The 12,762-nt window shown below is 38.8% G+C and overlaps 1 protein-coding gene across 2 annotated transcripts in view; it reads left to right on the top strand.

Moving 5' to 3' along the window:
• The window catches only part of BTLA (B and T lymphocyte associated), a 36,602-nt gene extending 24,591 nt beyond the window's left edge, over positions 1-12,011 (top strand). The window contains exons 3-5 of one of the 2 annotated variants that reach the window (XM_002813289.5): positions 3,742-3,885; positions 5,250-5,296; positions 8,660-12,011. In XM_002813289.5, the coding sequence (XP_002813335.2) occupies positions 3,742-3,885; positions 5,250-5,296; positions 8,660-8,935 (467 nt within the window). In that variant the 3' untranslated portion in view covers positions 8,936-12,011. The remainder of the gene's footprint in view (positions 1-3,741; positions 3,886-5,249; positions 5,297-8,659) is intronic. The other variant, XM_063721773.1, reaches the window with a different exon arrangement.
• Positions 12,012-12,762: the final 751 nt, after the last annotated feature.

The following is a 12,762-nucleotide window of genomic DNA, read 5'->3' on the forward strand; positions in this document are numbered from 1 at the left end:
TTCCAATTAATTCTATGATTGGACTCTTTGTCTTTAGTATTTCCCCATTTTGGTCAATATCAGTCAAATACACTTAATTTACCTCATACACTTCCTTCATAACAACACTCTCTTGCATAGCATCCCCAGTGGTCACAATATTGGGCTCATCTTTGTTAACCAGCATTCAAAGTCTTCCATAGTTTGATCCCACCACCTTTCTAGATTGTTTCTGGATTCCATATAGAGCCTCTCAGTTGTAGCCTAACGGCCTTACTTGCCATAACCACATCTCCATCATTGCCCTGTGTGTGCTGCTCTTGCCACTTGTAGAGCACCCATTCATCTGTCTCCACCTATGGAAATTCTATCCCTCCTTTCAATCTCAGCTCATTTTCCAAGTTCTTAAGGAAGCCTCTCATGATCACCTGAGGGGAAGGGATCACTCCTTTTTACCAATTTTTATGCCATTTAAGGTCTGTGCCTCTCATTTATCATTTCCTTTCACTGTAGTAATGTGTGGAAATGTCTTTTAGGTCTCATGAAAGATTATAATGTCCTGGAAGGCCGGAATTTGTGTAATATTTCTTTTTTTTTTTTTTTTTTTTTGTATTTCCTTCACAAAAGGTAGATTGTTTAGGAATTAACTTTAATTTAAACTCTGTGTGGATTTAAAACTAATTTAATCTAGGTGTGCATTTTTCTTTAGTAAAGTGGTGAAAACAAAAATAACAGGGAGGGTCAAAGAAAAATTCCTTTTCCTTCTGAACCTGAAAGTGCTCAGTGAACTAAGTATAAGGTGAGGAGAAAAATATATTTTGGAAATATGTTTAAGGACAATGCTTTTCATAAAGAAATTTTGGAGGTCTGATAAAAAATATTTTATTTTTTCCTGTGAAATATATTTCTGAAGTGATTTTGGACATTTTCTTGTTTTTATAAGTGACCCTCTTTTGCTGTTTATGTTCAAGTTAAAAGTTCATGTAAGAACAGGACTGTGACAGAGTTGGGGCTTGGATGCTCTTGCGAAAGCACTCTTCTCCCAGAATGAAGAAAAGCACCTTGCAAAACAAGCCAAAGTCCTAGGGAAAAAGTTGACGGAGCTGGGGAACAGTCCTTGAAACATCCATTGGCCTGCCACTTCACCCTTCCCAAACTTCCCTTGGTCAGTTTCTGATTAAGAACTTCCCCAAGGCTGGACGTCGTGGCTCACACCTGTAATCCTAGCACTTTGGGAGGCCAAGACGGACAAATCACTTGAGGTCAGGGGTTTGAGATCAGCCTGGTCAACATGGTGAAACCCCATCTCTACTAAAAATACAAAAAATCAGCTGGGCACGGTGGGAGGCGCCTGTCATCCCAACTACTCAGGAGGCTGAAGCAGGAGAATCACTTGAACCCAGGAGGTGGAGGCTGCAGTGAACTGAGATTGCACCACTGCACTCCAGCCTGAGTGATAGAGCGAGATTCTGTCTCAAAAAAAAAAAAAAGAAAAAAGAACTTCCCCAAAACGTGATCATTATCTGTGGCAGGAAAGTGGGTGTGGAGTGAGAGGGCAGGAAGTCCTTGTGGGCTTCCACCCTGATTTGGAGCACCTGCTGAATGTGCCTCTTGTTATTCCAGGTGCCAGTGATATCATTGTGCAAGCTATACTGTGTCCTTATGCTTAAGGAATGGGGAAGAGGAGATCAAAGCAGACCGACAAAGATTGTGTTGTATTTACAGTCTTTCAGTGAGCTTCAAAATAAGCCCAGATATTTACTTTGTGTCAATGATCTTGGAGTGATGTTCCACAAATTGTGCTTACTGATCTCGAGATAGATTGTTGTATTCTCTGGTAGTGTGCAAACACTGGAATCCTCCCTAAGGCTAGCTCTGGTTTTGGACACATGTGAGTGTACACCCTCATCATTTTCTCAATCAATTTCAGTTATTTATCTTATTTCTTTATTTCAGAACAAATTCAAAATAAGTTAGGGGGAGTCTTGAGTTTGTTCTGAAATAGAGAAACAGTTTGTTCTGAATTAGTTTTATTTGATCAAACTAATCAAGTAAAATTAAGGAAATTAGTTTTGTTTTGGTGGTTAAAGAAATAACAGAAGTTGGATCTTCTTGATCCAGCAGATTTGTTTGTATTAGGGTATCTGTTGTAGAAACCATAGTCCCCATTGCTATCCAAGACCCTCCCCCAGACAGCTGTTTCTGGCACTCCTGGCAGTGGTTTGGCTGCTCGCTAACCTAAACAGCAGCTGCAGCATCAATAGACAACATTTGTTACCACTCTGAATAACCAAATCACTTTTTGTGCAACTTCAGTTGCCTCTAATCATTTTTACCCCAAGCCCAAGCATCTAGCCAAACAAAATAACATTATAATATAATTAATAGAATTTTTTTTTTTTTTTGAGATGGAGTCTTACTCTGTCACCCAGGCTGAGTGCAGTGGTACCACCTCGGTTCACCGAAGTCTCCACCTACCGAGTTCAAGTGATTCTCCTGTCTCAGCCTCCCATGTACCTGGGATTACAGGTGCACACTACCCCCAGCTAATTTTTGTATTTTTAGTAGAGATGGGGTTTCACCATTTTGGCCATGCTGGTCTCGAACTCCTGACCTCAAGTGATCCGCCTGCATCGGCCTCCCAACGTGCTGAGATTACAAGTGTGAGCCACCAGGCCAGACCTTAGAATATCTTACTCCAGTATTTTTCATATTGTGTTAACAGTAACCCAAAATTAAAAACAAACAAACAAACAAACAAAAAAACAACTATATCTTACATCACAACCCATAATGCATACAAATATAAAAACGTTTCGTAAGGTCATGCTTAACCATAAGACAGAGTTTCTCCATTGACATTTTGGTCTGGATAATGTTTTGTCGCGCTAAGTGGGGGTTGCATCCTGTATAGCGTAGGGTGTTTAGCAGAATCCCCAGCTTCTACTCACTGGTTGCCAGCCTCCCTCCCCCTACCTTGTTACAGCCAAAAATGTCTCCAGACATTGCCACATGTTCTCTGGAGCCAAAATTGTCCTGCTTGAGAACCACTGCTCTAGTGTGTGTGATGCATTCTGATGATTTCTATCCTCTTCTGTTTCATTTTTTAAAATGCTATTTGTGACCTACTAAATTGTTTCACAACCTGCTAATGAGCTGTGAACAACTGCAGACAAACCGGGCCTCAATGCATATTAACATTGATCAATAGTAATGCGCATTAGCTTTGTGCCATACAGAGCACTTTTGAGGATATCAAAAGTATTAGATATTTGGAGATTCTGATAAGTTATGAGACAAGGAAAGGACATTGTGTTGAAGAAACTTGAATTTCATGTTACAAACATGTTGGCTTGCTTCCCATTGCCACTCACTAGCTATCTGACTTGGAGCAATTCTTGGGACAAAATAAAGACAATGGTTTTCCTACTTAAGTGATGAATATGAGAGTTAGATACTGTAAATAGAAAGGCTTAATGAAGTACCTTCTGACAGCTATCATGAAGATTGTTCTGTGGAAGATTAACTCTATCAGAATAAAGAGTTTCTGCAAAAGATAAATTATTGCAGAGCCACATCTGCTCAGCAAGAAAGCAAGAGGTGGCTGAGGGCACTGGGATTCTTGAGGAATGCCTCTGAAGGGGAAGTGGAGGCATTGGCCTGAAATCTCCTTCATTCAAGTTCTGACAATGCAGAGGGGTGCTGCTGATCCCAATATATCTCAGATTTCCTAACTCTCTTTAGCATTTACTAACATTCCAGATGTAAAAAGTGCCTCAGAACGACCCTCCAAGGACGAAATGGCAAGCAGACCATGGCTCCTGTATAGTTTACTTCCTTTGGGGGGATTGCCTCTACTCATCACTACCTGTTTCTGCCTGTTCTGCTGCCTGAGAAGGCACCAAGGTGGGTTCTATTTTCCCTCTGCCCCCAGTACCACACATTTGGGGCCATTCTTATTTCTGGGGCTAAAGGATTTTTAGTTTCTTCCTGTTGTTTTCTTTCCCAACCCTGTAAATCATGGATAATGATTTCCTAGAAGACAACTCATACTTGTGCTAAAAAGTTAAATGGGTTAGTTGGGGCTCCCTTGAGTCAATGTGGCGAGCATAGCACATTGCTGAGACTTCATCATTCTCTTTGCATCAATCTTAGGTTTGTGTGAGAAAGAGCTCTTCTAAACCTTAACAGGATTGGAAGTTGAAACAATCTCTCAGATCAAGATATCTGATTTATTTTGTATTATCCTCTTTTCACAGCCACACCACATCATGCCAGTCCCACACACACCCTTATCTAACTGAAGAACCAATGTCCCCAGAGAAAATTAATATGTCTGTACTTTCTGTTGCCATTATAAACATGTGCTTGACCTGAATCCTTACCCAACAATAATGCATATGAAAAATGTGGGTTTGGCTATGATGGGAATGGTGTGATATTTTGAAAATAATTCCTTTCTACTTTTGCAAGAACTCCCTCAATGTTATGACCAAGCATGTTAAGTAAGAGAGGAGAGCATAGAGAATTCTGATCTAGCTTTGGCCTGAACTACTTCAGTTTTCTCTTTCTTTTTTCTTCTCCTCCATCCTCTCCCATTCCTGTTTTCACAACACCAGCTACAGTGTAGCTATAGAAACTGAGCTAGATAGAGCAACCCTTATTCTGTGTGACACAGGAATAAACTTTGACTGGGCAAAAGTGCTTCTGGTATTTTGGAGTGAGAACTTCTGGAGTTCAGAACCTTCTCTGGATTCTGAAGAATTCTCTCTTACCCCAATTCTTCATCTGCAACTCCATGGCTCTTTCTATGGCCTCTCTGTATCTTTCATCATCTTTCTTGAGACTGCTGGAACCTCTCTCAGAACTTCAGAAAAGGAGTCAGGGATAAATCTTTTGATTTACCACATCCAAAGTGAACTAGGTAGTAGGAGATCTTGGCTACACAAGTGACAGGACAGCAGCATTTCTGGCATTGAGTATGGAATGTCCCCAGAGCAAGGACTTCCAGTCTCTTCCAAGTGATATACTAGATCCCTGCCCTTCCTCTTAGATATGCCATGGGGCTATGTGGACTGAAAAGTGATGAACCAGAGAGAGCTGGTCAGTGTGAATTCTTACAAACAAGTGTGTGCTAGGCAAAGCAAATTAACAAGCCAAAACTAACAACACTATCCCTGGCATTCAACAGGGTAAGCATGGGTGGCAAGGTGGTTTACTTCTGCTTTCTTTACTCCTTTTGATTACTTCTTTTTCTTTTTGTCTTCCAGGAAAGCAAAATGAACTCTCTGACACAGCAGGAAGGGAAATTACCCTGGTAAGCTTGATGTATCTGTTGAAACGATGCAATTTGTGTTATACTGTGTTTATTATTTATTCAATGAATTTATGTAACGCCATGTGCCAGGCATTATTCTATGTTTTATATATATATATACATAGACCCATTTTTAAAAATGTGAATTTTGCATTCTGCTCTCTATGCAGCAAAGACTCTTTAGGGTTAACAAGTCTCATAATAAGTGGTTCTTTGGAAGTTCATGGAAGGCAGTCCAGATCCAAGACAGAAAAGTCAGAGACTGAACCATACAAACTTGACTCTGCTCTTGCCTGTTATGTGGCTTCAGGCTATTCACTTATTTTTTATGTAAACACCTTAAGGTCTTTCTGGAAGAGAATAGGGAGCTGATGAAAGAATGAACCCATAAATAACCTCATTAAATGATTAGATATCTTCATAAATAGCACCAGCAAAATAGAGACATGATCTTTGTCTTAGTTATTACACAGAGGTCCCTGACAACGTGTATGGGCTCATCAAGGAAGGGACCACTCAGACTAAAGGAAGGGAATTTTGGAGTCAATCTTTCCTACAAGGTTTGGAATGTAAATGTAGGCTTTTCTTTTGAGTTGAATGTCATGGAGATATTAGAACTAAAAAAGAATGCAAGATGAGGCAATATATTTGTGGAAAAGCATTCTGAAGCTCTCTAATTAAAACTAAACAGTCATAAATGAGATACTGCAAAGGAACGTGATGTGTGTGTGTGTTTCAGTAAGGAAGAATAGTGATAAAGAGGTAGTAACCCTTTTAAAAATCCACAAAAGACAAAATTGAGACAGCCAATAATTCTATATATAATATTAAATGGCATTCAACATTCCCCACCAAGCTGCTTAATTTCAAACCAAACCAAGTACACTCAACTTGACCAATTTCTATTAAGTTTCCATGAGTATCATGAAAACACAGTTTCATGAGCAACACAGTAGGCACTGTGTTGGGTGCTAAGGCTTTGTTCCCTCAAATAGGGAAATTTTCTTAAATATTATTTTCTTTCTATAGTAAATAATAATAAAAATTTCACTTGATTACAATAAGGCCAGAGAGCTACGAAATTATTTAAGATAAAAATCTAAATAATTTACTGTGCAAGTAAAACCCAGGTTGGTTAAGCTGTGGACATTTTTCTTCCTGTGTAGGCTGGATAAATTACGATTTGAAGCTTAATTCAAAAGGGTATTTTCTGTATGTGCAATTGTTTGGGAAGTTTGTTTTAAAGTGTTTTTTTTACATTAACAGGAATTTGAAGATTTTTGCCCCATTTCAGTTGTCTAGCATTTCAGAAAATAATCAAAAGGATACCATAGTAGATCCTTGGGGCTAAATATTTCTTAACATAAAACTAGTTTGGGAACTGTGGAGAAATCAAAGTACAGAAAGGAACTGGTATAAACATGACAGGAAAGGAACTGGTACAAACATAACTGGTATATATAAAAGCCAAAGCTCTGATCTTAATCCAAAACGGTCCTTTGAGGGTATAAAGTGCTTGCCTAATAAAAACCACTGAATTGTACACTTAAAAGGGTGAATTTTATGGCATGTGAATTATATCTAAACATACACTGTAAATACAAATTTTAAAATGCTTTGTATACTGTAACCTGCCATAAGAATGTAAGGTGGGATTGCTGTTTCTGGCTTCATCATCTCTATCCACCACATTGTGGTGCATTGGCCTTGTGGCACCCAGCCACTTTGACGGGGTGCCACGGCAGGGGTGCTGCAGAGCACTATATTTTCTTTTGCTCCATTCATTTTAACAAAATTTTTCATGGAAATGAGCCATTTCTTGGGATGAGAGACAGGTAACTGAATTGACAGGCTTAAACAGATTGAAAAGTATCACAGGATCCTGTTGATATATTGCAGACTAAAGGCTGTTTTTCAGTTCACTTGACAGTCTTCTTTAGTGTGCCACCTACTGACCTCAACCAGGCTCCTTTCAGTGGAGTTGGGAGTACTTTTTATCTTAGCCAAGCAACCTCTGCCTCTTTCAGTCGCTCAGCCTTACTGTTATTTCTGGGCAGCCACCACATCAAAGGGTGGCACTGTATCAGGAATTCTTACCTAGCTTCTCAGGGTAAAGCCAGACATGCTTGCATGATAGAGCTCTGCCAAGGAAATCTGCCATAGACATCCTACTGCATACATCACAATGAGGATGACAAAGGACCAGATAAAGTATGTTGACTTTCAAAGACTGTGGACCTGATACCTTAAAGGAGTTAGGCCAGACGTCAAGAGCATAAATCGATGGGCAAAACTTGAATTTAAAAAACTGAAATAGCCCCTAGAATGAGCACATCTTCTTTGTCAGGTGAACCTTTGTATAGGTAGGAGTGGCTAATAAATAACTGAAGAGTGAGAAAACATCAGGACTAATTTTACTTTTTGTTTTTACAAACTCACCTCTTTCTCAGAAGCTCTAAGATATTTGGCTATATTTGAAACGGTAAGAATTTTCTTGCCGGGAGCGGTGGCTCACGCCTATAATCCCAGCACTTTGGGAGGCCGAGGCGGGGGGATCTCGAGGTCAGGAGATGGAGACCATCCTGGCTAACATGGTGAAACCCCGTCTCTACTAAAAACACACAAAAAATTAGCCGGGCGAGGTGGTGGGCCCCTGTAGTCCCAGCTACTCGGGAGGCTGAGGCAGGAGAATGGCGTGAAGCCGGGAGGCAGAGCTTGCAGTGGGCCGAGATCCCGCCACTGCACTCCAGCCTGGGCAACAAAGTGAGACTCCGTCTCAAAAAAAAAAAAAAGATTTTCTTTTGATAGGAATAACAACTGGAATATTGTTTTAGAACTTTTTCTAAGCTTTATCTTTCCAAAACTGACATCAATTTTTTAATTTAAGGTCTCAAATTATAATAATATATCTTGGCTAACTCATAATATTTATTCTTTCTGCCCTCCTAGGGGGTATCTGTTCTGCTTTATCCTTAATCTTTTTATTCTAAACTGCATTAAATGCTATTCATCATGTTATAAACTGCCTGAAGTTTTCATAGGATATTTTTTGCTTTTTCCATCAATTTGGGCTATGCTTTTTATCTTGAAGGGGGATTAAAAAATGTTCCGTGACCTCAAAAGTGACCAGTAATAAAGCACAAAATAACTATTTAGGGGTGACATAGTGATTCTCAAGCCTTTCATCCTCTAATAATTGAGATTTAGCTGAAAATGTAGATGTCAGCAGAGTATGTGAGGAACAGTAGATTATTTCTCACAACGGACATGACTCCATTTAAGCCTTTCATTCATAGTTTGCTAATGAATGTGCACTACCATGGCCGTAAGTGTCACTTAAAACCATCTTTTTTTCTATTATAGGTTGATGCTCACCTTAAGAGTGAGCAAACAGAAGCAAGCACCAGGCAAAATTCCCAAGTACTGCTATCAGAAACTGGAATTTATGATAATGACCCTGACCTTTGTTTCAGGATGCAGGAAGGGTGTGAAGTTTATTCTAATCCATGCCTGGAAGAAAACAAACCGGGCATTGTTTATGCTTCCCTCAACCATTCTGTCATTGGACCGAACTCAAGACTGGCAAGAAATGTAAAAGAAGCACCAACAGAATATGCATCCATATGTGTGAGGAGTTAAGTCTGTTTCTGACTCCAACAGGGACCATTGAATGATCAGCATGTTGACATCATTGTCTGGGCCCAACAGGATGTCAAATAATATTTCTCAATTTGAGAATTTTTACTTTAGAAATGTTCATGTTAGTGCTTGGGTCTTAAGGGTCCATAGGACAAATGATTAAAATTTCTCTCAGAAACTTATTTGGGAGCTTTTTATATTACAGCCTTGAATAACAAAATCTCTCCAAAACTGATTGACATCATGAGTAGCAGAATAGTAGAACGTTTAAATTTAGCTACATTTTACCCAATATACAAACTCGATCTTGCCTTTGAAGCTATTGGAAAGACTTGTAGGGAAAAGAGGTTTGTGTTATCTGGATCAGTTCACTACACACTCTTGAAAACAAAATGACGCAATTTGACTAACCAACCATAAATACAGCAATGATTGTACATTTCAAGTCAGTCTTCCATAATAAGAAATTTTTCCTGTGTCAGTCTAAGAATGGTGTTTCTTAAACGCAAAGGAGAAATCATTTTAGGCTTGATATGAGAAAATGAAAATAATAAATGGTGCAATAAAAATATAGAATATACCAATTGGATATAGGGTAGATGTTCCACATATCTGGCAAACAAATGCTTATATCTACTCTGTTAGATTGATAAGCAAATATAGGTATTAATGGAGCAGTCAATGTATAGCACATTTATGAGCAAAGTAGAGACTCACTGTTTGGGTCACATAGACTAATGGATAGGAATGTGACATAATGCTGCTGAATTAATATACTTATGGGCACCTGAATAGTTTAAAAGTTAGTCAGAATAGGTATCATTGGACAAGTGAAGATAGCTTAAACTGCTTCATGCTTGACTCGATAGCAAGTTAAAGTGCAATTAATGGAATGGAGGAAAACCCAGAATATTTAATTGGTCTGTAGGGGTCAATTTGCTTTCATTCACCACATCTGCATCTTGCTGTTCTTACTAAGGAATCAGGGCAAATCATCTGTAGTGACATATTTTAGTTTGCTAACCATTTATTTTAAAATACTGAGGTTGCAGCCACTTAAGAGTATAGCAAAAGATGGATTCAGATTTTTGGACTTTCCAAAGTACTTGAGCTAAACTATTTCAAAAATAGCCTATAATTTTATTCAACAGTTTGAGGCTATTCGAATTTTCAGGTGCTGCTACTGAATAATGTAATAGTCTTCATACAAAGTGGATAGCAAAGGTTAAAATCCATTTGAACAAATATGTGAGCTGAGCTGCTGCACAAATGAATGTGATCTCTGTGTGTGTGTGTGTGTGTTAGGTGGGGTGGGTGACAACAGAAATGGTGCACGAGAAACTGATCAAATTGACATTATATTTTCAGTTTGCTTATGAAGCTCAAAATACTAGAGTAAATAGGTCATTAAAGAAAATAATATGTGAAATTATGGAGTTCAGAGTACAAGTGGGGTATATATACAAAAAGACAAAACTGAGGTTTTGTGGTGGAGAGATTTTCTTAAGTAACACCGGCATTAAGTTTTAGCTCCTTAGATTTGGGGGTGCAGATATTCTTTTGAGTCACTGTTATTTTGCCAATTACACCTAGAATTTTAAGCAACCAATTCGAGATAGGCTGTTCTAGCCAGGCTGCATTTGTGGACAACTTATGTAAGAAAGACATGTTAGAATAGCTGCTTGTGGTATTCTTAAAAATAGAAACAGGAAATATGGGGAGGATACATTTAGCTGTCCTCTTATCAGATGAACACACAAAGTTGAACAGTTCCTTCATGATTCTCTCAAACTTAAAAGCAAAATATTTCCGTCTTATTTAAAATATTCTTGGTATGTCTTGTAGTAAAGATAATGCTGATAATGATTTCATCTCTAAGATGTATTAATATATTTGTACTGTTTGCCAAAATCACAAATCATTTATGTTTTTATTCCTTTTCAAAATGGTGTCAGAGACATACATGCATTTTCCCAAATGAATCTATTTCACTATTATTTACATGGCTTATTTCATTAATTTATAGAGGGTTTGAGAAAAAGAATACATAGATAATTTAATGGTTTTTCACAAATTTTAAGCTTGTTGATTGTGCTCAATGAGAAGGTAAAGTTATTAAAACTTATTTGAAATCAGTTTGGCATCTGCTTTTGTACCCCAAAATGTGTGGACATGAATAGAATACTGATTCTTAAACCTCCTGACACATAAAAGTGACCCCAATAACTTGCTAAACTGCAGACTATTAACTTGCAGCACTAAGAAATTCTGATTCAGGAGGTCTAGAAAATGGCTCTTTAATCATCTTTAAAGGACATGCCAACCAATTTTAATATGTTTCCCAGTGTCCACAATTTGAGAAACCTAGTAGAGGCTAGGTTTGGTATATGTGGGTTATTTGATCAGTTTTGTGCACCAACCGAAACTATCTAGTCCCCAGAATGAATTCTCTGGCGCGATCATATCTATTTTGCTAAATATATAAACATTTTTCAGAGCACTTTTAGGTTCAGCAAAGCTAAGCGGAGAGCATTGAGAGTTTCTATACCGTCTTCCCCCACACATGCACAGTTTCTCCCATCATCAACATCCTGTACTTCAGTGGTGCATTTGTTACAATCAGTAACTAGAATTGACATGTCATTGTCAACCAAAGTTTGTGGGTTACATGAGGGTTCACACTTGCAGTTCTTTGGGTTTTGACATGTATAATGACATGTATCCACCATTATAGTGATTTACAGAATAGTTTCACTGTCCTAAAAACCCTCTGTGGTCTACTCATTTATCTCTCCCTCCAAGCCCCTGACAACCACTGCCTCTATTGCTTTCCTTTTCCAGAGTGCCATACAGTTGGCGTCATGCCCCATGTAGCCTTTTCAGATTTGCTTCTTTCACTTAGTAATATGCATTTAAGTTTCCCCCATGTCTTATGATGGCTTGATAGTTCATTTCCTTTTAATGGTGAATAATATTCCATTGTCAGAATGTACCACAGTTTATTTATCTGTTCATCCACTGAAGGACATTTTTGTTGCTTCCAAGTTTTGACAATTATGAATAAAACTGCTCTAAACATTTGTGTGCAGGGTTTTAGAAAAACTTCAATTTGAAATTCAGGGGTACATGGCAGGTCTGTTATACAGGTAAACCAGTGTCATGGAAGGTTTGTTTTACAGATTATTTTATCACCCAAGTAAGTATTAAGCCTATTCGTACCCATTAGTTATTTTATCTGATCTTCTTTCTCCTCCCACTCTCGACCCTCCAGTGGGCCTTAATGTCTGTTGTTCCCCTCTATGTTTCCATGTGTTCTCATCACTTAGCTCCCACTTTTTTTTTTTTTTTTTTTTTTTTTGAGACGGAGTCTCGCTCTGTCCCCCAGGCTGGAGTGCAGTGGCGCGATCTCGGCTCACTGCAAGCTCCGCCTCCCGGGTTCACGCCATTCTCCTGCCTCAGCCTCCCGAGTAGCTGGGACTACAGGCGCCCGCCACCACGCCCGGCTAATTTTTTTTTGTATTTTTTAGTAGAGACGGGGTTTCACCTTGTTAGCCAGGATGGTCTTGATCTCCTGACCTTGTGATCCGCCCACCTTGGCCTCCCAAAGTGCTGGGATTGCAGGCTTGAGCCACCGCGCCCGGCCATTTAGCTCCCACTTATAAGTGAGAACATGCAATATTAGTTTGCTAAGGGTAGTGGCTTCTAGTTCCATCCATGTTCCTGAAAAGGACATGATCTCATTCTTTTTCATGGCTGCATAGTGTTTCATGGTGTATATGTACCACATTTTCTTTATCCAGTCTTCCATTGATGGACATTTAGGTTGA

Source organism: Pongo abelii, chromosome 2 (genome assembly GCF_028885655.2).
Source record: "Pongo abelii isolate AG06213 chromosome 2, NHGRI_mPonAbe1-v2.0_pri, whole genome shotgun sequence".
In the NCBI taxonomy this organism is placed as follows: Eukaryota; Metazoa; Chordata; class Mammalia; order Primates; family Hominidae; genus Pongo; species Pongo abelii.